This window comes from Lepisma saccharinum, chromosome 7 (genome assembly GCF_977018435.1).
Source record: "Lepisma saccharinum chromosome 7, izLepSacc3.1, whole genome shotgun sequence".
In the NCBI taxonomy this organism is placed as follows: Eukaryota; Metazoa; Arthropoda; class Insecta; order Zygentoma; family Lepismatidae; genus Lepisma; species Lepisma saccharinum.
The window spans coordinates 79,137,512-79,164,018 of record NC_139235.1 but is presented as its reverse complement, the minus strand read 5'-3'; the positions used below and the strand labels follow the sequence as shown (position 1 = coordinate 79,164,018).

The window sequence follows — 26,507 nt, the reverse complement described above, 5'->3', positions numbered from 1 at the left end:
AAAAGTTCCCCCTGCTCACTGTATTTTACCACATAGGTGATGTGATAAGCACCATGTTCCATCCACTTTTACCCACCTCCTCCTCATTACACATTTATTAGAGGCTGGGTGAACCACAAAGCCTCTTTTTGTTTATGCAGGTTCACGGTTGGAAAAACTCTGATCTTAGATCACCCAAGGAATCGATCCTGGGTCTCTTGCATGGCATTCTGGTGTCCTAACAGCGTGACCACAGAGGCCCCAAAAGTGAAAGTAGCAAAAATTATTTTAAAACCCCAATGCTGTCCCATTCCTCATGTACAATAAGCAGGGAAGAACTACTTGCATTCTTTAAATAGTACTGTATCCTCTCCACGTCTTCTGGCCTTAATAATCTGCACTGTTCCTCCTCTGCAACTTTTAAGAGATGATTCCGCTGCTCATCTACTGTCCTTGGCGTGTCTGCTTCTCTATCTGCAAAAGGGCTGTAAATGTGCTTGAATTAGGGGGGAAAAATAAAATATTTAACAAACATTATTAACTGAACTACATAATCTGCATTTATGAGCGTAAGTCAATATATAAGTCGCAAAATGGAATAGAAAGAAAAGTTGAAACAGTTACCTGATGAAATGTGGTTTATTTTTCAACGTAATCTCCATGAACATTTAGGCACTTGTCCCAGCGTTTCACGAGTCCCTCAAAGCCAGCAGTGAAGAAGTTTTGTGGTTGTTGTCGTAGCCGGCTGGTAACCTCCTGATGGACGTCCTCCATATCCTGGAACCGGTGACCACCCAGGTGATTCTTCAGTGGGCCCAAGAGATGAAAGTCGGATGGTGCCAAATTTGGACTGTAGGCTGGATGTTCCATTCGTTTCCAACCTAGGGACCGTATGTGAGCCACTGTGGTATTGGCACTGTGTGGACGAGCGTTGTCATCCAACAGAAGAACTACATGTCTCAAAGCACCTGGACGTTTCCTGCGAATGGCAGACCGTAACTTCGTCAGGGTTCTGCAATACGTGGCAAAGTGTGACCCTGGGGCAGAAATTCCACATTTCCTTGTGCACTTGCTCAGCAGATTTGCCCTGCGCCCACAGAAATCAAATTACAGCCTGTTGCTAACCATGTGTACACTCTGCTAACACACCTGCCAACTTAATCACTTGGCACTCGAATGACTGACCGCCACAAGAGAACGTGACTACTAGCGACATATACAATACACGGTGGTGCTGCCACCTACACCGACACTTGCGGAAAGGATCAGTGCAACGACTGATATTCATAAAACAATTTCACATTGCAGCAATTCGAATATATTACATTTTGCGACTTACATATTGACTTTCCCTCGTACATCCTCATATTATTAGAATAATTAAATCAAGAAAACTTAAGTGGGCAGTGGGAGAGGATAAGAAAGTTCACATGGTGCATGTTTTACCCATTTCTTACAATTGACACCTGTCATAGCAAACACCCGGTTCGACCCATGGTGGAAGTCTATTGCTCAGAGGTTCGGATCTTACTTCAAACTTTAGGTCCAGTCACGATTAGCCTATGGGAGCATAAATTGGACTCAAACAAACAAAAATGTTTGTAGCAAATTAGTGGTACAAATATATAAAAATATTTTTTTGCCTGTGGCAGGTGCTCGGTAGCGCATGGGACCACTTTTGCTCACTTATACTCGTTTGAGTCTCCAATTGAATATCATTTCAATGTGTCGATTAGAAACATATGTGTAAAATATCCACCTTGGTAGTTTCAGCCCACATTGTCTACTGTATTTCATTTTCACATATCACTGTGTATTGTAAGATAGACGAAACTACATTTTAACATGGAAATAATTACTATGTTTACTGAAGTTTCAATTTCACCGCATCCTTCACTTCATATTCATATTTGAAAGCCCACTACCATAGACAAATTACAGTTATACTTGTACTATACTGAGCTTCGAGCATATACTGCTTGTTTTGCCTGTTCAAGCGTTCTTTGACCAAGCGAAGAAGCTCTCAATTCTGGACACTATCTAGCGTCATCCTGTGCAAACTATTTGTCACTTAAGCAAAATCCTCTCACTGCAGCACTGTAGTGCACAGCAAACATATGTCATATCCTCATGACATTTTGGGGTGTTCTAATACTTTTATGAAATTCGCAACTTCTCGATGTCTTTCTTAGTCGTTTCACTGACTTCACAAGGATTTCCAGATCAGTGACAAACCTACAGATACCAGCATGTGCTTCTATCTCTTTGTTACACTATACTCTGTCCCAGCTAACTGTGGAGCAGGCAAACGAAAACAAGTGTCTGCGCAAGTAGTGATGCGAGACAGCTCCACCAATGAACATGTAAGAGGAACGGAATTGCGTGGAGTGGGGGAAAGCGACTGAAGTTACCAGTCTTCCCAGCTGCGTGTACTGCTTCGCTCTGGCCAATAGATTTCCCTCGCTTCTATGATGCTACGTACGGCCTTGCTCCACAGTTTGCTGGGACTGGGTATACACTTTCATCTACAATTACAACTTTCTGCTACAGATGTAGCAAATTAACTGACACTTTATTGGTACCAGCCGATATAGCCATTTGCTGCATAATCCAGATAAAAGTAATTCCTGCAAATTCCCTCAGGTCGCCTATCATGTTGCTCTATTCTTTCCAAATTAGGATTAAATATTCATCCATGGAACATTCCAGGTGTGTGACATTTCACATACAACATTTAAGGTTCTAGACATGAGATTGAATTAAAATTTAAGTAATGAACTGATTTCATAGAATTATGAAGTACTTTGTGGTGTCTGCTAACAAATGAAAATAAACTTAAGTATGATGACATATTCTGAACGCATGAGGATACACAATTGGGGGCATTAAAACCTTAGTCGTACCGGATTTCACCCTCTGTTTAGAAGGTAGGACCTGTTGACCAACGGGCAACGAGTCCGAGGTAGAGCAGTTAAAAAGCATTAACGGAAATGTGTTACATGTGTGATGCTTTAAAATTGTAGAAAAATTTGATTCATTTGTCTGTGAAGCATATAGGCTACAGATTTATAATAATTTTTGTTGGTGAAATATGCAAATTGTATGCATTCACAAACATTTAATCCTTAATGCAATTAAAAACAATAATAATTTTCAGATTAATTTATTTTGTTATTTACATAGAGTACGACAACTTTTCGTGGAATGACCCCTCATGTAGAATTAAAAATTTTCAACCTATTACAGTGTCTCAGTATTCTTATATCACTAACTAGTTTCTTACAAGTCTCACAAATACATAATGAAATATGCAAAATATATCATTCCCCCTTAAAATAGTTCATGTATAAAAGTAGTCAAGTTTACGTGCAGCTATTTTTTTATTTATCTGCATAAGTAAAAAGTAAAAAGTAAAAAGTAAAGTACTCCCCTGCCCCATGAAGGCGTATAGGGGGTGTGGAGTTAGGACCCCACACTTTTTTGATCACGGCCAAAGGTGGGGGTGATGTGATCAGTACCATGCCCCTGGCTGCCTTTACCCCCCCCAGTTTCCTCCAGGTACACTTTATACAATGCTGGGTGGACGCTGGAGCAGCTTGAACAGGTGGAAAAAATCCCAGTTCTCCCTTGCGGGGATCAAACCCGGATCTCTCGCATGGTAGACAGATGCCCTAATGACTGAGTTACCGCGGCTCAGTTTATCTGCATAAGTTCCATTTGAAATTTATTATGTTGTTTCAACTAATGTGTTAATTCATAATTGAGAAAAGAGAGACGCAGTAGTATATAAATGCGAAGAGACTAGTACTCACTTTTATCCGCAAAGCCAGAGAACTACAAACAAAAGACGCATGTCAAGCAACAGTACAGCAAGATCCAACGAGGATGGTGGCAGTGGCCACTGAAATGAATCAAAAAAGAAAAAACAGCTTCGCGGATAAAAGTGAGTAATAGTCTCTCCGTATTTAATTTGTTAAGTTGTGAAAATTAGTATAAGAGTCGTGTTAAATTTATCATGAAACGTGCAACATAAAAGATGCAGCACAAACATAAATAAATCATTAAAACTGGATCCGACAACTTAAAATTTTCTGGTTATTTGTACATTATGTGAAAAAAGTTGGTTTTCCAGCAGTAACCACAGGAGAATATGCCACTGCTGATGTGTATTATATTTTTATGTTGTGTAAATTAGTATAAAATTGCCATAAATTGGAGACATATGTAACTCAGCACTATAAATATCAAATCATTCAAGGAGACTCTTGAAATAATGATTAACTGTGCATATTAATTATGTAGATCAATTTACTAATGCATACTCAATGATTTACCAAAAACTAAATATGCTGACCAAGGCAGAAATTTATTTTATTCTAAAACATAAACTAAATGTTACGTTTCAACATTCTAGCAAGGTCTTCTTCAGACTCTGTACCAAATACTCCCTCTGTCCCATAATTATAGTCCGGTATGCCAAAATGGTAGTACAGAAATGACAGACGAAAAGGCAGATGGAAAGCACAATTTGTACTGATCCTTGAGTAGTAAAGTTGTATGACTCATTCCCTTGTTTCATGTTCTTCTTCTGTATACACCAATGTCACAGTTTGAATATCGGGCAATTATTATGAGAACAAACAAAGGTGTACCGGACAATAATTATGAGACAGAGGGAGTACAAATGAAATAGAGTACAAAACAGGAAGATATATATATATACACAAAAATCATTCCCCTGGAGACACAAGATTATTAGAAAGTTGTTTATCTGGAACATTCCTTTCCAGATGTTCCAGCAGGTGGCCTTCTCCTGTCAACTGTTGTTTCACCTGACAGGCGAGTTAGATAAATATCTCCTTTCATCTGGAACGTGGTTGGACTCCTTATCTCACACTCTTTTTCCTTATCCTTTCTTTCTTCATTCCTCTTCCTTCTTTCCTCCTCCTTCGCTCTTGTCCTTTCCAACCATGTTCCAGATGAAAGGAAATGTATATCTAAATCGCCTGTCAGGTGAAACAACAGTTGACAGGAAAAGGCCACCTGCTGGAACACCTGGAAAGGAATGTTCCAGATAAACAACTTTCTAATAATCTTGTGTCTGGAGGGGAGTCATTTTTGTGTATATATACATATACATCTTCCCGTTTTGTACACAATTTCTTTTGTATTTGGTACAGAGTCTGAAGAAGACCTTGCTAGAAGGTTGAAACGTAAGGTTTAGTTTACGCTTTAGAATAAAATAAATTTCTGCCTTGGTCAGCATATTTAGTTTTTGGTTATCATGGAAATAAGGCTTAATGGTGTAATTAAATGATTTAGCACCTTGTGTAAAACTTAATACATACTGTGCAAGTCGTTCTGCTTCCTTCTGAGCGATAATAGCGCATTCACACTCATCACACTCTATCAATTCCTCTTCTTCCTCTTCATTTTTTTTAAGTTCTGCTGGTGGTTTCGGTATTAGAAGATCCTAACAAAAAAGTGGTAAGCTTTTTACACATACATACGTGTTAAATACAAGTTAAATACAATCTTTAGCATGTGGTTATTTTTTAAGTTTTTTCCATTATTTCAATCACCACCCTGTCCTTATGAGATTAAATTTAGAGTTTGTTCGGAAAGTAACAAAAGTTTAACTCATTAAACGAATTATGGCAATTGGCCATTACTTAAGTCCTTGCATGAACCTTGGAAAGTTCACTACAGCATTGCTACAATTGCTTTTCAACAAGGCATAAAGTTCATACTCGCACGAAACAGCCCGAGAAGCGCGTTTCTTCTCCGAAGACTATCTGTAAGCTGCTGTCAATACACATGTATGGTTGTTTCAAATTCTCCTAATTCAGAATACATAATATCAAGTTTGAGTTTTTGTTTTAAGTCCACTTTATGCACAGATAGGCTAATGGGGACTTGACCTACAGTTTAAAGTGGAATCTGAACCACTATGTGCCTCCACCGGGCATCAAACCCAGGACCTCTACATTACAAGGTGACAACATTACCACTACACCATCGGGGAGGCCCCATGAATTAGGATTATCATTTGAACAGAAAGTTCAAACAGAACACATAAATAAATATGAATAAGTCGAGTCTTTCTGTATCTGCCCTTAAGGTGTGATTAAAATGTACAATAATGTTTGCACTAGTATATTTATTTCTGTCAGGGAAATAAGTCTCCCACCAGATGCCACAAAGAAAACAATGCAACTGATGATTTTGACTAGTGTTTCTGAAAGCTGGTATGTTTGTGTAGTACCTTTATGATAGCTGTTTCACAGTAAGTTGAGTCTAAATATACTGGCAATTATGCAAAATACATAAATGGTTTCATCAGGTTCACAATGCCAGTACTTTCTTGTTTGATTCGTGTGTTTTGTTATGCAAGAAGGTAATATATAATTACAGGCATACATATTTCATTTTTGATGAAAACACGAAACATAAAATAGCATGCAGTAATGTTAATTTTTAATGTTTCTGATAGGTATTAGGTGCATTTTGCTACCCTGTTTTGTCACGAAATAATGTGAAATGAACTGCAAAATGCGAAATATACTCTTAAACACGAAATTTACCATTTATATACAGACGTGACACTTTCTGAAGTATCATGTGAGTTATGCAATTCACGGAAAATTGATTAATTCTGCTGTAAATATTTGAGAAGCAAAAATGGACCCCTTTACACAGGAATAAACTTAAGGTGAGGAGGGACAATTATGCACTAGTTGTGCATTTATTTCAATATCGTCGGATTGGGCACTGCTATTTAAAAAAGGGTTTAGTATGCAAGAGAGTATGAACTTCTCTCCATGTTGCAAGTGGAAAATGTTTTTCAAGTTGATTAGTAAGCTAGACACGATGTTTGAAAAATATGATTAATAAGAATTTACAGAATCTCATGTATTCATTATGGGAAATCAACTTCAACTTCAAGTTACTGCTACTAATCAAATGGGAGTTTCGACTCTTCCTACTACTATGACATAGTTCAACGTGTCCTTTTTCCGTCCATGTACTTTTCTACATCACTGAATGTTTGACATTCCTGAGAGAACGAATAAAATAATGCTCCCATAAACCTAATGCATTTCTCCTTGCCTCATACGGCCATCCACGCAGTGTTGTCAAACCTGATTGCACAAAAGAGCTACATTTCACCATTAATAGAGCTAAAGATGACTATCAAGGAACTAGATTAGCAAAGGCTGCATAAAGTGCCTCCTAGGGTAATTTTAGGTGTTAGAGGGGTGGGGGCGCTGCTATTACCATTAGCTTTAAAATGATGGCAATTTATTCTTAGTTTTCACGGCCTAGATTTGGCGGCATCACCCATCTCAGTAATACAATTATGTTCATATGAAATCGAAAATAAAGGATTCCCGGATAATAATATTGTCATCTTCACCTTAGCCACAGCACTATATATAAAAATATGTGGGGAGGAAAGAGGACGTGGGTGACGCAGCCTATATATGAATATCACGTCACGTGTAAAATGTACACTCATGACAAAGGTCGGTCTTTATGGGCTGGAGCCAGTGGTGGCATCATGGTGGGGCAGAGGGCGGATGCCACAGTTCACAGTCAAACGAGTGCATGAAAGAGCCAGATCTGGCTCCAAAAGAGAGAAGTAGGTAACAGTGATCGGCAGCTGCCCCAGCAAGAAAGACCTAAGGGAAATTGTCCCTCCCCACCTTAATACTTTGGTAACTATATAAATGTACTATTAGAAGAGAAACGTTTATTTTGTGTAATAAATGCAGTTTTAAATCAAATTTAGGATTATATTCACAATTTTAAAACCAAAATGTCATTTTACATAGCACTTTTGATGTGATTATTCACCGCTATAACAACGAAATTTAATTTTATTTACCGCTTTTGAACCCGAAATAGACTGGTTTTGTACCGAAATTTTGCTTTTTTATTTACAGATCCGATAGACAGTGGGAGTGGTGAAGCTCCAGGACAGAATACATCAGGCACAGATGAGATGGTTTGGACACATGAAGAGGATGGATGCAGAAAGACTACCAGCAAGAGCTTATAATGCACAAGGAGTGGGAATAAGGCCAAGATGTCAGTGGAAAAAGAGGAATGGTGAAAGACCAGAAGAAAATGGAGAGGCTTAACTTCTATGCCGACCCAGCCAGAGGCAGGAAACGGCCAAGGATGATGATGTTTTGTTATGACTGAAGGAACAAACACTTTCTTGTCAAACACTGTTCCCATCTTACTTTCACATTGATATTATATGTTTATCATGCCAGCATTCCCACATATCTGTAACAGAACACAGACTTTTCCAAGACCTACAGGTTTTGAAAGAATGAACATCATTCACGGTACTTATGCCAGATCTATATTTAAAATTCTTGTTACTTATGATCACCTTTCTGCCACTTTTGGATAATTGCGACAATGAAGATGAGTGATGATTGGTGAAATTAACCTTTTGCCGCCCAAGGCCTTTTTCACAAGTAAGCCTCTGGGTACTGAGCCGATTTTGAGCAAAATGCAGAGTTTCAATTAAATGAGTGTAGATCAGAAGCTAATTGCCCTAGAGAGATGAGTGATATACCATTGTACGCGGAATGAATCAGAGATTCAGACTATATGAAATTTTTGCAAATTCGGCGTATATGTGGCGGGGGGAGGGGGCTAACTCTCAAAATTCCAAAATTTCGGGAAAAAAAATTGGTTCCCCCACCCTCCTCCCAAGAAAAAAGTACATGACAGTGTCGACATGCACATGGAAATGATCGCTGACATGTAAGGAACACAAAAATATTTGCATTATTATCATATGACCAATGTAACTTGAGTTGTACCCCCAAAAGGAATGGTCAGCACGCCACTGATTCAAGCTTCAAAATGCAGGGGTACCTTGAAATGACTATAGCTCAGAAACTAAATGCCCTAGAGATATGAAAGATATACCGTTGTACGCAGAATGAATCACAGATTTAGACGATATATAATTTATGCACATTCGGCGTATATATGGAGGGGAAAGGGGGGAAATCCCCTGAAAATACTTTTTTTTTTAAAAAAAAAATGGGGTTTCACCCCCGCCCCCTGAAAAAAAGGATATGAAAAGTTCAAAATGCACATAGAAATTATCGCTGGCATGTAAGAAACAGAAAAATATTTGCATCATTGTCGTATGACCAATGTAACTTGAGTTGTACCCCCAAAAGGAATGGTCGGGACGCCACTGATTCAAGCTTCAAAATGCAATAGCTCAGAAACTAAATGCCCTAGAGATATGAAAGATATACCGTTGTACGCAGAATGAATCACAGATTCAGACGATATATAATTTATGCACATTCGGCGTACATATGGAGGGGGAAAGGGGGAAATCCCCTCAAAAATACTTTTCTTTAAAAAAATGGTGTTCCCCCCCCCCCGAAAAAAAATGTCAAAATGCACAAAATGCAAAATTAATGCAAATTTGGTGTATATATGGAGGGGGAAGGGAAAAAACTCCCAAAAATTATTTTAAAAAATTGTCACTTCACCCAAAAAAATGTCCTCGCACTTGGGCACAAAACGACACCTACGCACAACATTCACGGACGAAAAGCTAGAACGTAGTGACAAATGAGCGCCAATTCTTGCAGCTGCTTGAATTTCTATTTTTAGACAATGCTGGGTAACCCGTTGCCACTTGTGGACACTTGTGCTAAAAAAAACAAAGGTTTCCTTCAGCGTGCTTCAAAATTCCATTCTCACAAGGCAGATTCGACAACCAGTCTTCCCCCTCCCCCCCTGCTTGCACCCTCACGGAAAACTTTCATTTTGACATCGGATACTGATAAACAAGTTTCCTTCGACTGCACTTAGCAGGAGGGAGTGAAAAGCATTGCTTTAGAACAACAAAGTCGGTCTTCCTTTGTCGGCAAAAAATTGACCTTGAAAAGAGATGCAAAAGAGAAGACCCTTTTCCCGCCTTTCCCACTCCATTTTCATGAAGACAAAAAAAATGCAAAAAACCATTTCTGTTAAATACATGTGTTAGGAACAATATAAAAAATAAAATCGAAATTCTAGCCAAAAATAGAAAAGTTATAACGTAAAAACTACGACCTTGACACAGCATCTCGATCGAGACGCTTGGTACCCCGAGGGTTACTTTTGGGTATCTCGTTCGAGATGCTTGGGCACCAAAAGGTTAATGAAGGGAGGACCACGAAGAACACCCGTGGCAATCTGGGGTTCAAGCCAAGAGCTGGTGGTAAGATCGAAAGTCGACAACAATAATAATATAATAAACGTAATACCCACGGCACAACAGCCCTTGAGGGCCAGGGTCTACCTACCGTTGGTCGGCCTCACTCCAACATGCCTCACCAGAGGTGGGCAATCATCCAACCAGTTACGGAGTTACGCGTGCTCAACATGACGAACCCCAAGTCATTGTTGTAGGTCAATGATCAGATTACGTTACTCATTCGTAGCTCCCAATTTCCTCACAATGGTGGGTGGTCACCGGTCACATACACTGGCTGAAATCTCAGGAGAAAAGTTGTTAGGCTCCCCCCCCCCCCCCCCAGGAGAACTGAACCAGTGCATGTCCCATAGTCGGAGCTCAAAGCCTGATGTCTTATACTGCATGGCTACGGTGCAGGGCTCTGAGTTGTAAAAATTCCGTCAGTGACTGTACATGTACACAAACCCACACACATGTCTCAAGTGATTAAAATAATTTATGCTTCACCAAAAACAAGAAGTTATGGACTTACTATTAGTTTTACTGTTCCAGGTGTTCGTTTTTTCTCTGCTGGCGATATTTTAGCCTTTTTGTGGGGGCATTTTCGCCACTCTTCCGAAGGTGGTGCAGATCGACGAAGGGGAGGTAAATTCTTTATTCTGAGATGAGCTGCAGAAGGGGTATAGCAGCTTCCTATAGACTCGCTGGGTTTACAATATTTGTAAAGATCCTACAAAGAAGGAAAACATTACCATTTTTTTTTCTAAACATATGCACATAAATATTCACAATGTAACTATTTCCTCTTGTTGATTATATTGTTAAAAAAAATAACACTTTTATATCTTAAGTGAGTTAGTTGAATTTCCATTCTATGATTATTAAGAAATTATCAACTAATATTAATTACAGGCCTATAACATAATTATTACACAGTATTAATATAAGGTAAGCATCATTCACGTACTTTTAAGATTTTTTTTTTCAAAAAAGGAACAGCGTTTTCTGCTTTCTGTCCCAGACGTTTAAAACATATAAAAAATAACACATCAACTGGGTAAAAACACGAGAGAAATGTAAAAATTTTAAAAGGCTAAAGTGGAAAGGTTGGGGACACTCCAAATTTATTTCATTGTCAAACACTGGTTAAGTGAACACTTAAAAAAGTGTTAAACACACACTTTTAACCCATTTACTTATTAGGCTATGTCATGAAAGTAACTTGATTCACTTGTTCTTTATTTCACTTCTATACATTCATTTCATTTCTAAATTATGAAACAAAGTGGAATTGGAAAACAGTACAATTTGCTGGATAGGCACAGTGTTATATTGTTTATGTATACCAAAAATAATTTATTTTATGTCACTCTCCTGCCATTTTTGGCTAACTGAAACAGTGGAGATGACTGGTGATAGGATGAAATGAATGAAGGACAATCACAAAAATAAATGACAACACAAACCACTACAGAGAATTATACTGGCTGTGGATCCAGGCACCAGAGTCTCGTTTACCTTCAGATGAAGCCCAGGTGTACACTCGCCTCAATTAGTACTCCGGCAGTTTGTTTCTTTATACAGCATATTTGCAGAAAATACAATTCAACATACAGGTGTATCAATATATTCGCTGTATAAAACACAACTTATTACTAACTTTGTTGACCCTGAACTACATAGAGCAGGGTGGCTACTCTACGACCATGATAAAATCCAAGTATAATTCCCGGTTTTCAAGGCAAAATTTCCAAACATAAAGGCTACAACCAGATGTTTTCTCTATTTCAACCTTATGTACTACCGCCTCTCACCAAACACACACATACACATGCAAATATATTAACAATATAAAGGATCTCTGTGATTCAAATGTATCCAAAAATTATAATTCAATTCAATTAAACAATATGTACCTATATTTAAAATATTTAATTCAAGGCGCAGAGTTCAGATTAGCCATTTCACATACACAGACTCGAAATAGATCTACAAATACAAGTCTCAAATGTCAAGGGATATACAGTAAAACCTCGTTAATCCGGACCCCAATAATCCAGACAGGCAAAAGGACCAAAAAAAAAAGGTTTTAAATGTTGCAAGTCAGCAATCGCATTTGTCGTACGTACTGCATTGTATGTACAGTACTGGTTTACATGTTACTGTACTGTATAGTGTATTTAGGCCTATGCCCTTTAAATACACCATAATAAATGTGTTTTTTGTTGCTATATACTGTTCTTTTACGTTATTTCAGTTAATCCGGACTTTTGTTAAACCGGTCAACTTATCCCCCCCCCCCATTAGTCTGAATTAACGAGGTTTTACTGTACTAATCTACCAAAATTGTTAATTGTATAAGAATTTCAAACTCAAATTTACCTAATCAGCTTCAAAATATCATATCTTGCAATAATCTTCCATCTGATTAATAGTGTTTTATGCAAAGGACACTAACAAAGTAAACAGATTGAGAGAATTCTGTTTTTTTTCCAAGCAGCTTTCTTTTCTTTCCTCCATAAAATAAAATCTAAACTGTGAAAAACTTGTTTCAGGGAATTTATAAATATGTATAAATTAAATTGAACTTGGATTAATAAAAGTTGCAATGTTTCATGTCTACAGAGAAAAATTCCTGCAGAATTTACATATAATTCCCAGAGCCAACGATTCATGCATAATTCCCCAGAATTCAAGGAATTCCCGGTGAGTAGCCACCCTGATAGAAGAAAGGTTGACATTTGAGAGCCTTCAGCAAAAGGTTACTTCTTAAACCACAAACAACACTTGAGATCCACATTAAAAGGTTCTTTTAACATGCGACCAGACAGTATGCAACAAGATATTGAGAAGGAAATTATGAGTTCTTGAAACACTGACAACTACGCAGCCAGGAAACTCTTAATTAATAAAAGTATTATTTTATATTTTGGGCAATCACAAAAATTTAGGAGTGCCCAAAAAGATGGACGCAAGCTGCACCTTTTTCCAAAATTTTAATTCTTGGTGAATGCAACACCTGTATCTCTCTCATCTCCCTCCTACAGCAGAGTCCAGGGCCCAAGTTCCTTTTGTTTTATTGCAAATTCATCATTCTACGAATGCAATTTTTACATGGTTCGATTTCAATTTACTTCTGTAAACACATACTGTGGAGTTTTAGCGATTACTTAAGATTTTCTTCAACATATGCTCTTGTAGTTAGGTTAGACAGGCCAGGTTTGGTTCTCTTAGCATTAAAATAAAGTCCCTAAATACATTCTACTAAGGTTCCACTTCATGGCCATAGACAGGAAATGTTTTCGGGGGGGTGTTCATCCATAATTGTTCCCATGGGCGTCGCGAGAAATTTGAATAATAGTAATAATAACAATAATTATACAATAATAATTAAAATTTCATAATAATAATAAAACAATTTTATTCCATAATAATAATAGGCCTAATAATAATAACAATTATTATTATTATTATTATTGTTGTAACCGCCCCTGTTGTTGTTATATCCTTGACGGGGCTTACTCAATCTAGCAGATGAGTGAATATCCAGCCACGTTGGTTTTTTTTTGGCTTTTTTTACGTTTCATACAGTGTGTACTGAAATCCACAATTATTATTGTTTGTTATTAAATTTTAGATACCTTCAAGAAAAAGCTTTAAAAGTCTGATGAAAATTTTAGTCACAATGTTTTTGTTGTTTGGCCTTAAAACTTAATTTTTGGAATTTTGAAAAGTGTGGAACCAGTTATTATTTTTAAAAAACTTAGCCTGGTGCATGGATTGTCTCAATCGCGAATGTAATGCGCTACGAAATTGGAGATCCTAGGTTTGAACTCCTATCAAGGGGATTTTCAACTTTATCGAACAGGGAATTACAAATTTGGAAAGGGAACTTTGGGACAATCATAAGTGAATTTTCAGTCTATATTCCTTGTGAAGCAGGAACAAGACTGGAAAGAGGACAGCAGAAGTGAAAATGGAGGGGTCGCGGGCGAGTTGCGATTCCGGGAATAAATCCTGTTTTACTCAAGTTTCAGAATTCCAAATGTATGAAAATTCTAGCTAGATCGTTTCAACCTTGTTTCCTTGTATTTTGTGATGCTTCAAAAAAAAATTTTGGAAAATGAGTTACAGATTTTGGTTTCTGAACTTCCATTAATCCAACATGTCAGAAGTTTCGGGGGGGTGGGGGGTTTGAACCCTAGAAACCCCCCTCTAAATACGGCAATGTTCCGCTTTACTTTTATGTTAATTCCCACTAGCCTACGATGCTTACAGCCGCTTGTCAACGGAAAATGCATTGTCCAATGTAATTTTTTTTTCGAAATTCAAACAGTGCTCATTACTTTAAGGAAGGTTAAAATTTCGTGTGACAATGACTGCCAAAATTCTACGATAATTAGTTTTCCTGCTGAGAGAATTTGAAAAAAAATCATAAAACAATCTGAACTGTTACCGTGTCCAGTAATAGTTAAAACAATGCAAGATACCAGGCGTCCAAACAGTCAAGCAACCATGATTTTGAACATGTGTAACTTTCGTACAGAAAGCGATAGACATAAACCTTGCACTGGGTATTAAACTTTGTCCATGCAGATGTTTTTAAAACATTAAACAAGGAAATTATTCTCTACATGAACGTTCAGTATTGTAGGTGAGGGGGGGGGGGGAATTACTAAGGTGTGGAATAGCTTGACTATAAGCCAAACCTACATATCATTTTGAATGATAAATTTCAAATCTTTTATTTCATCTGAGCACTCAATGAATAACAGCCACATGTCTGGCACACCTGGTACTGCCCTCTCACATGATCAATGTTGCCAGCAGATCTCGTAATTTAAAAAAAACACACATCTTATGAATGAATGAATGTCATAATTAGCCCCTTAAATCATCCTGTAATGCACAAAATGAATAAAAATGTATCAGTATTTCATCAATTCGATAAATACCCATGGAATTCATCCATACACATCAAAAAGTATTGCAAGCTAGTCCATAGTTGTATTTTATTAGTTTGTTTTTACTTCGTACAAAAACTATTTTTACACCTTAGGGTCATTCCATGTCGATTCATCCAGGCCATGTCACCCACCATCCCCGATTTTGATGAAATTCGGTATACTCATAGAACTTTTAATGCTGATTACAAAAATGACAATTATTTCTAGATTGGTCGAGGGGTTCAGAAGTTATGAGCTTTTTAAAATTTCCATGTACACCACTTGCGGCTCCACTTTGAATGACACGCGTTAGGTTATAAATGATAGTATCTTCCCTCAGGTTTGCCATAGAAACTTCAAGTTTGTTTTATTTTGTTCAGAATAGTGTAAGCTTTCATTTAAATAAGGTTTCAGATGAGTGTATCAATAACCATGTATTTTTATGTATAATTTCATGTATTTTTTTAGAAAAATAAATGACTAACTTGAAGAGCTAATTTCGTGCAATGCCCCCCTTTCAATTTCCCCCCAAATTTAGTTGTAGGTAGCTCAGAGTGTGTACTAATGATGCCTGATGGAAAAATTGGGATGGGTGGTTCCGAGACAGGGTGATAAAAAATCATTTGCATCAAATTACATTAAAAGTTAATCTTATTAAAAATGCTTATGTATCTAACACAATGCCTGAAGTACAATATGTTTTAAGGTATAATATTCAAAATTTCTGTTCACTATGTGTGAAGGTAAGCATACGCGTAACCTTGCGGGGGCAAAGAGAAGCATTTCCCCCTCCCAAATTTATAGATTAATTAAATTTTACAAATAATAATTTTAAGTTCCTCGATTTTATTTCCTGCAATTTACATTCAATCTTGGTGGTCCCAACATAGCAAATTGCTAAGAAGTTTTCCTCGGTTTTACATTTTCTCGCATTTTACGTTTTTCCAGCTTGGTCCCCTGAATAACATAAAATCAAGGTTCCACTGTATCTAAGTTACTTTCATTTTTTGTAAAATTGTAATCATCATTATAAGCATTCCTAAGTTTAGTAATTTTTCTTCGAGAACATTCTTTCTGTGTATTTTATATCCATATGGAAGTTCTCTTTTTGGGATACTCTTCACGGGGATACGTAATATGAAGTAGGAATTAATAATACACATTTGTGCTGATTGAAATTTTTCCAAATGGAGCTTTTTTGCCACATACCACAGAAAAGAACAAGTGCAGCAATTTGATTTGATTTGATTTGGTGTTTTAAGTCCACTTTATGCACAGTAAGGCTAATCGGGACTGGACCTACAGTTTAAAGTGGGATCCGAACCACTATGTGCCTCCACTGGGTATCGAACCCGGGACCCCTTGATTATAAGGCGACGATGCTACCACTGCACCATCGGAGAGGCCTAAGTGCAGCAATTATGTACCAATTCCATAGAAATGGTATTCAAGGCATAAATTTCTTGTTAATTACGTAAGGTGAAATGACAACAACCCACACTACAATGTATCAGCGATTGCAAAGTACTATACAACAGCACAGGAAGATTAAGTATGCACTATTTTGAACTTAGGCTGCAGGCTATTTACAGTGTTCGGTAAGTCACTTTTTACAAGTAACTGTGAGTTACCTTAACAATTACTGTGAAAGTAACTTACAATTAATGATCATTGATTGGTGTGAAAATTACACACAATCAATGATCATGAAGACTTCCATTTCTAGTTGCGTTTACTTATGTTTCTAGAACATAATAAGTCTTCGTATATTTATATTACTGCTGCAAATAAATGATGGAACACAGAGTCGGCTTTGATTGAACGATTTTAATTAAGAAATCATTTGTATGCTGACCACGATATTTTGAATATGGTGTCATTGATTCCACTTGCACCTATTTCTGTCTCCTCCATTCTTAGTTCAACAAGATTCAAAGATCCACTCCTTCGACAATGACTTTTTCCAAGCTAGACAACCACATTCCAAACAAAAGCAGCAGTCCACCAGAAACACTGAAGTTTTCACATACAATTAGAAATGAATTGAAGTAAAACGTGGATGTTCTAAAGTTAGCATGCAACAAAGCATAGCTTCCTTGCCAGGCCAGCAATTCCAAGAAAATCCTTTTACGTAACATGCAGAGAAGATACATATATTTTTTTATAACCCCTACTGTAAAAAGTAACTCTGTTACCGTTGTTAACGATACAGTTATTTACTTTTAAAAGTTGCTAGTTACAATTACAATTCCTAAATAAAAAGTAACTGTTACTTGTAACGAGTTATTTCGAAACACTGGTTGTTTAACAGTCGATGCAAAAATAAAAAGTGCTGAAGAAATATGTTTTGTATAACTGTATGGTTTGACTGTTGTGAAGAAGTGGCTTTCTGATTTCCAACTCTAAACAGTTATGTAGTAGCATGTGTGTGCAACTCAAACTTGTTTGTAGGATTGCTTCAATAGTCCACGTGAAAAAAGGAGATGCTGCAATTAAATTTTTGCATGCATCCACTTGGTCCATCAACTTCCTCCTACTGGCCACAAAGTATTCTGTGTTCAGTGGACATTAACAACACAAATGGAAGGGCATATGTACTTAGTGATTAGTAAAATACTTTAGCGTGTTGAAATGGTCAAAATATTCTTCTAATATGTGAACGGCACAATTTATAGTACATTAAATTTTGGCAATGCATATAGTACAATAGAGTAAGTATTATTAGGTACTATCTTCATGGGCATAACTTGGGAACTATCTTTGGGTTGAGAGAATCACAAAGTTTTCCATTCCATAAAAATAGTGTCCAAGAATATTTGCTAAATACATTTGAAAAATCACAATTATTACTCTTTGTTCGTTTGTTCCTCAAGTGCCAGGAGGTTCACAAAATATATTTAACTTGTAAATTTTAATGAATCTATAAATTTTGGAGGGGGCAAATGCTTCCCTTTGCCCCCCGCAAGGTTACGCGTATGCTTACCTTCACACATAGTGAACAGAAATTTTGAATATTATACCTTAAAACATATTGTACTTCAGGCATTGTGTTAGATACATAAGCATTTTTAATAAGATTAACTTTTAATGTCATTTGATGCAAATGATTTTTTATCATCCTGTCTCTGAACCACCCATCCCAATTTTTCCATCAGGCATTAATACACTCTCTGAGCTACCTACAAGTAAAATTGGGGGGAAATTGAAGGGGGGCATTGCACGAAATTAGCTCTTGAAGTTAGTCATTTATTTTTCTAAAAAAATACATGAAAGTATACATAAAAATACATGGTTATTAGTACACTCATCTGAAATCTTATTTAAATGAAAGCTTACACTATTCTGAACAAAATAAAACAAACTTGAAGTTTCTACGGCAAACCTGAGGGAAGATACTATCATTTATAACTAAAGCCCGGATTTCTATGTAATTACATATTTTTTCCTTTATATGTACAAGCGTGGAATTAAAATATATTGACGAATTACGTCAGTAGAGATGTCACAGTGAAGTTTTATATTACATATTTTTACATATTTTACTAAATGTTACATATTCCTAAGATATGAAATATTTTTTACATAAAACAGTCCTTAAGAGGAAAATCCAATGAACTTTTGGCTTACTAGTTAAAAAAGTATCTTCTCACTTCCCTCCCCATTTCCAGTTCTAAAAAAATATAGTAACTTAAAAGTGCGATTTGTTTTCGTACGTACATAGCAGTTCGTTGATTCGCCGCATCGTAACAATTACATCAAGATTCGACAGTGTTTCAGTTTCCAGTTTGTAACATGGACCACACACAGCGAACGAAGAGAACCAACAATGGAAGACGGCAAGTACAACGCTGAGAGGCACTTACCTTTCATTATCCGTACATTGTTGTGATCGTTTTGATTTTTGCAGCCGGCGGCAACAAATCTTGAATGAAGTATTGTTAACTCAACCGTAGAATTTCATATATATATTTCGTCGCCTTTTCATTTTAACCATTGGAGTTTTAAGAAGAGCTTGCCTCAGTATTTAAACAGTGTTTTAGCTGTAGAAAGCTGGAATGGCTCCGCCTACCTCCTCGTTATCTCAAAAGTTGCGATCTTGGATAGCAGTCGATGATACATTTACTACGGATGGTAAGGTTATTTTTTGTCGAGTGTGCGATAAAAAAGTTGGGTGCACTATGAAGTCTCAATTAGATCAACATGTTCGCACTTCACTTCATGTGAAAAACAAACAACTACGGAGTGAAAAGAATCAAGTTTTACTAACCCAGATGCAAGAGGATTCTTCATTCAGTGTGTTTTACAAGGAAATGTTTGAAGCAATGATTGCAGCAAACATCTCTTGGTATAAAATTCAAGTACCGAAGTTCCGGGATTTTCTGGAAAAATATTGTGGCCGTAAACTTCCTGACGAGTCAACCCTTCGAAAGCGATATCTTCCACATTCCTACCAAGAAACTTTAGAATCAATTAGGGCAGAAGTAGGCAGTTCCTATGTGTGGATTTCCATCGACGAAACAAACTGATGCTTTGGGACGGTATGTAAGTAATTTCATTGTTGGAACGCTAATTGCTGATTCTCCATCTACACCACATCTCATTGCATGCAAAGTTCTAGAGCGTACTAATCATTCCACCATAGCACGATTTGTGAATGACAGTCTTAAATTGTTGTATCCGGATGGTGTACAAGAAGAGAGAGTTCTTCTCATGTTCACAGACAGTGCGTCATACATGTTAAAAGCTGCTACGGCACTTTAAGTGTTTTATCCTAACTTGATCCACTTTACTTTCTTGGCACATGCTCTCCAACGCATTGCTGAGGAGGTGAGAGGCAATTTCCCGGAAGTCAACCAACTTATTTCTTCCACGAAAAAGGTGTTTCTGAAGGCACCACAACGTGTGCAAGTTTACAAGGAACAATTGCCAGCTGTACCACTTCCTCCGGAACCTATTCTTACTAGATGGGGCACTTGGATCCGGGCAAGTAAGTTTTACAACGAACATTTTGAAGAAGTGAAATCTGTGCTTGACTCATTTTCAGCGGACTCAGCTGTATCGGTACGAACTGCTCAAAATCTCTTCAAGGACACCAAACTTGCTTGCGATATGGCATACATAAACAGCAATTTTGGTTGGATTGATACAAGTATAAAAAAACTTGAAACTGTTGGGCTTCCTCTTCTGGAAGCCATGGATATATATGAGGATGCAAGAAAGAAACTGTCTGCTGTTGGAGGAGATGTGGGAGAGAAAGCTCGAAGAAAATTTGACGCAGTGACTGAAAGAAACCCAGGTTACGTCAGCTTATTTACAGTGAGCCGCATTCTCAATGGTGAAACAGTTAACCCTCCCAATGATATTTCTCCCGACCACATTCACCTCCTGAAGTACCCTCCGGTCACTTCTTGTGACGTGGAGAGAAGTTTCTCTGCGTACAAGAACATATTATCTGATCGGCGACAAACATTTACTACTGAACATTTTGAATGGTACCTGGTGACATTGTATATTAAATATTGAATATATTCAAATTGTGGTTAATATTTTTGCTCTATAAGAACATAAAAAAATACTTAATGTAAGCATTGTAATATTGTAACTTCAATTTTTGTAAGTCTTTTTGAAATAAACATATCCCTTTGTGAGGAAAAAATGTAACAAAAATAGGAAGTAACGTATGGAATAAATATTTATAGTACATATTTCATTATGAATTTACATATTTCAGACATTTTTATTACATATTTATGTACATATTTTAGGGGTTGATATTACATAAAAATCCGGGCTTTATTTATAACCTAAGGTGTGTCATTCAAAGTGTACATGGAGATTTTAAAAAGCGCATAACTTCTGAAGCCCTTGACCAATCTAGAAACAATTGTCATTTTTGTAATCAGCATTAAAAGTTCTATAAGTATACTGAATTTCATCAAAATCGGGGATGGTGAGTGACATTACACAAAATTTTGGATGATTTGACATGGAATGACCCCTTAGTAACTTCTCCCCCATACTGAATGTTTATGTAGAGAATAATTTTCTTTTTCTTATAATGTTTAAAAAACATCCACATAGACAAAGTTTAATTCCCAGTGCAAGGTTCATGTCTATCCCTTTTTGTACAAAAGTTTATGTACATTCAAAATCTCGGTTCCATGACTTTTTGAACACCCTGTATATTTTCTCAACTCCTAATACAGATAAAATACCCTTGTTACTCCTTTGCAATACATACAGGGACTTTAGTTTGTAAAGAATATTAATAGTAACAGTGCTTATTTTCTGGGCAGAAAAGTTCTGGTACTCTTCAAGTTAGTTTGTTAGTGTATTCAAGAACTACTCAAAATCTTGTGGTATATTCATAAATGATTGTGCATTCATGTACTAGGTGTTTCAGTGGGAAGTCCCGCTTTTTAAATAGCTATAGCATTCAACATAATAACATTACAATAACGCTACTGTGTGCAAATTAGAGGAAAACTGTGGAACAATGTCTTACAATCACGCCAAATGCTGAAAGTGACCTCCATTCTCTTCAAGACACATTCTTGCATGTTTCATCATGTTTTCTGATATACGCTTCAACATGTCTCCGCCAATACTGTTTATTTCAGATGTGATGTTTGCCTGGAGATCCTGAATAGTTCTTGGTTTGTTGTGATGGTAAGTCATTCTCCCACAGTTTTCCTCTAATTTGCACACCGTAGCATTATTGTAATGTTACTATGTCGAATGCTATAGCTATTTAAAAAGCGTGACTTCCCACTGAAACACCCTGTAGTTATATGTACTGTACATGTATGTCACACGGGCTCAAGCATACACACACACATACTTTTCGTTAAAATAAATGTTATTAGTTTTCTATAAAACCTATAAAAAAGGTGCTGGTATGGCATACTAGCTACTGCGTACTGCCGGGAAAAGGCACTGCTAATACATACCTTGAAAGGTACTGCTTTGGTCCATGACTTATCTTGCATTAGAGGGGGATAAAGAGTATTCTTTATTGTCGTCTGGAGTAATTCAGAAGGCTCCCCATCTTCAGCAATTGGTGCAAACGGCACTGTTGGAATATCTGGATAAACCTTCCCACGAAGGTTTGGATTGGCAGATTGTGCTTTCTTCATTTTGATCAGACAATGTGTGATTAAAAAAACCTTAAATCAATATTGCACACCTTACTTGAGTTTCAAACTGCATCACACAAATAAACTTCATGACATCAAGCAACTTGCACAGCAAGTTGCTCAAAATTGAATGTGCTGACTCCCTGAAATAATAATAAATACATAATAAGTTAATTAAATAGTACCCATTGTGTTACTCAAAAGAATCAATAATTTCTGACTATTTCCTATAGTTACAACCCAAGAAATCCCAGAAGCAATTAGTATTAAATTGTTAAATGTTTTGTGCGATGGATATTTTGAATTATTCTGGTGATTGCATGGTGACAATTTGATAGTGTGGTATAAGCATAAGTAAAACATACTAAAACTAATTCAGGAACCAGCCCTCTTTCTCAGGAGCCTCTTTTTTTTTTTTTTTTTCAAATATGGTCTAAGAAAGTTATGAATCCAACTAACATAAAGCTCGACATTTTGAAACATGATCTTAAAACATTTAATTTATTAATTAATACAAGATTGGTTTAAAAGTAATTAATTCTTGTGCCAGAGTGACATTCCTAAAGAAGGCTCACCTGGTAACACCATGAGTAACAATGTAACTAATATGTGCTACTATATAGCAGTCTCTACCAACACAGATTTTAATTCATCTAGCAACAGTGAAAAAACTTATGATTGAATGTTTATTATTCTAATTTAATTATATGCATACAGAAAAAAACATGCAAACATTAAAAAACACATAATATACTAGTTATTTACAAAAAAAAGGGGGTAAAACTTCGATAGCGTCCCAACACCTCTCTCATTAATTTAGTCATTTTTAACATTCGTACTTACCTATTCTGCATTGCGAAAGATTCTTCAAGGTGCTATTTTGCTTTTTTCATGAAAAAAAAGTTCAATTTTTGACATAAACAGTAATTATTAAACCATTGACGTTAGCCCCACAAACCATTGACGTTAGCCTCACGAACCATCACGGGGACAAGGTATGCCTACGAGGTTAGGTTAGGCCTGTTAGGTTAGGTTCCATAAGCACTCATTTCTTTCAATTTAGCATATATACGGACAACATCGGATTTTCTCGATTAAAGAAAATATCAACAAGAACTTCTAAATGCTACAGAAACTCATTTCGGTAAGTAGTGTCTTGTGTAAAAATGAAGAAATCCATTGGGACGCTATGGAAGTTTTACCAAAAAAGGTAATGATATTTACATAAGCGAACTCGAAATTAAATATATATATATATATATATATACTTCTTTAGCACTGAATTTTCAAATTCAGACTCCATCCCTGGATATAAGCGATTATTGTTATTATTCTTTTATGGTGGAGAAAAGGTAAATTAATAAAAGCGGGGGAAGAAGTTAATGAAAAACTTTGGAGAATGCCGCTTGCTGCCATAACGTTCTAGTAATAACATTTCAAAAATGCAATGAACAACATAAAGCAAGCATATACGTAAAACATTAATAACTTACAGTACATGGAAGAATCATTCCACATTTTTAAAGCTCCAAACTACAATGCAAACAAGTATTTATAAAACAATTAATGAAGCTTTCCTGGCGACGAATAATGATGAGCATTATGAATGGATATTGGTAAGATTCTCGAAATGTACTCTCTTGAAAAATAGTCTGGTGCTAACACAAGTATTGGCGGGCGAAAATAATAGATTACCTTAGTGATTGCCTTAATCTTCAATCTTGAAGATGAGAGTAATGTTAGCTCTCGAAAGCTCGGTAACCTATCCGGAAATTACCTGGTTGATTGCCCGAGAAAACCTCTTCAAGTATTTATGACTCGAAGTCTTCATGTTTGTATGTAAGTTACTATTTAAAGTCATTTATCTACCTTTTTAGGTTAATCGCAACATGTGAAAACAAGGGACAGAGGAACACCTATGACCAAGCTGGATTCGATCCCAAAAGTGTCTACTGGTGTGACCAAAAATTAGAACTCTAATTTACACTGTCGCATTTTTCATGATACTGTCTCAAAACAAGGCAGTGTCCCTCTCTAGTTCTTTATTTGGGGCCGTTGATCGACTGTAAAGCTGAATGAAGTCTTGAACGTACCGCCAGTTCGGCATCTTAGACCCAACCCTAGAGGAAGCCGACCAAACCCGTATCTGGTTTCAAGCCACCACCTGTTTTTCGGCAAAGTGCTGTTGTCACTGCGACGTTTTACTCCCATGGTCTTTATATTATATATAAAAAAAAATAGCACACCACAATAACACAACCTAGCAAAGATAAAGAATCGGAACCTCGCATTCAAAAATCTCTAAGGAAACCGAATTAGCAACACCTCATTTACTCCACGTGGACTTGACGAGAGCTGTCATTTCTTGGACGAACGCCATTGGTGGAAAAGGTTTCAGGGGATGATTTATTGGACTCCATGTGGACCTGACATGTGGTTGTTAGGGGGAAAACTGATCTTTCGGAACTTTCTTGATGTAAAGTGAGGTTGGAATCAGGATGAAAATTATGTCGATTTTTCTTAATCGACAATTTCGATGTTTTACGTAATATGAAATTTGTTTCGGTAAGTGTCTGTTATATCGGAGACACTTTTCTTCAAATTTACAGGAGAAACTACTTAGAGAAATGAGTTTCTGTTGCATTTATCAAACTTCGTGGAGGTATTTTGTCATTATGGAATGCTGCACAACAGAAAATAAGTACTTTTGATGTAATAAAGTAGCCTTTTGTGCGAAGTGACAACATTATGCCGTTGTTTCCATTATGAACCTGCACATGGCGGGAGTGTCGAAAGTCACGCAGTCTCGCGAGAGCAAGAAGTGTTTCCAAACGTGCCTGGTTTTAGCAGAATTTTTTTATTTTTATTTTTTTAACTATGCTTACCTAACCTAACCCAACCTTGCCGGAAATGGTTCGTGGGGCTAACGTGAATGGTTTTTGGGGCTATCGTCAATGGTTTTTGGGGCTATCGTGAATGGTTTTTGATGCTATCGTCAATGGTTTGTGGGGCTATCGTGAATGTTTTTTGGGGCTATCCCTTAATGGTTTGTGATGACATAATGAACACGAAAGTAGGTATTTTTCAGTTAAGAAGGTTGCAACACTGCATGCCGACTCCAAATCGACAAAACACAAGTACGACGCGTGATGATCGGGAGCTGTGCGCGAAATATTCTATGTTCCGCAACGGAAGAAAGGACCCAAAAGAATTACTCGTAATGTGAAAAATCGAAGTTATTTTCGTATAAAAAGCATAACGGCACCTTGAAATAAGTTCCGCAATACACAATTGGTAAGTACGAACCATTTGCAATTGAAAATATGCGTTAGAAATGTGTCTCCGATATAACAGACATTTACCTTGGTTTCAGCACGCGGAAAACACAAATAACACTGAGATATATCCTCCCAAAGTATGGCCTGCGTAAGTAAAAGCCAGTCATCTCTGAGTACTTTCAACGTTTTTTATTAGTAAAATCCGTTTATGTGCACACTAAAATAGCGAAAGAACACAATGGAAATTGCTATCAGCTCCAAACCTAACGACGGGGTGCAGAGAAGGCACCCTTTCTCTTTAAAATGTTCCACTACATATTGGGTTGTCGGCAAGTACAGAATCATATAGAAGTATATACGAAAGTGAAAAAAACAGTTCCAAGGAAACACGCAGTAAGTAATCGGTAAAACTCCGTAGCATGTGTTAAATCGAAATCAAAACATATAAAAAAATACATACGTAGCATGAGGAAATCGCAATAAAACAAAAGGAACTTGTGCCCACATCTATTAGAAGACGTTAAATATGTTTATCAACATTTTCGGGTGCATGCAGTGGTCGCTAAACAATCAAACGTCTTAAACAACTTTCAAATCTATGATTTTCTCCCGCCAATAATTATGTTACCACCAAACTATTTTGCTAAAGAGTACGTTTCGAAAATCTTACCAGTATCCATTGAAAATGCTACAAAAATGTAGTTATATTGCTTGCTTGCAAACGGAATAATTAAAATTTCATATTCTCCATAAAAGTAACCATACCGCATAATTTATGAGTGCATTACCTGCACGACCTTCTTGTCTTATAACTTTAAAAAGCATTACTATTTCCATTCCATTTGTTTATCTCCGTTAACATACAACTTGATATCTGCATAACTTCCATTAATATTGTTCAAATAAATGCATACATGCATACTGTTCACACTCCACTCGA

At 36.8% G+C, this 26,507-nt stretch overlaps 1 protein-coding gene across 2 annotated transcripts in view; it reads right to left on the bottom strand.

The window, feature by feature from the left end:
- Dnah3 (dynein heavy chain 3, axonemal) overlaps window positions 1-26,507 on the bottom strand; it is a 266,334-nt gene extending 239,827 nt beyond the window's left edge. For both annotated transcript variants that reach the window (XM_083125480.1, XM_083125481.1), the window contains exons 1-5: window positions 26,356-26,507; window positions 22,104-22,432; window positions 10,740-10,937; window positions 5,328-5,452; window positions 326-464 (exon numbers count right to left, since the gene is read on the bottom strand). In XM_083125480.1, coding sequence (XP_082981606.1) covers window positions 326-464; window positions 5,328-5,452; window positions 10,740-10,937; window positions 22,104-22,289 — 648 coding nt within the window. In that variant the 5' untranslated portion in view covers window positions 22,290-22,432; window positions 26,356-26,507. The remainder of the gene's footprint in view (window positions 1-325; window positions 465-5,327; window positions 5,453-10,739; window positions 10,938-22,103; window positions 22,433-26,355) is intronic.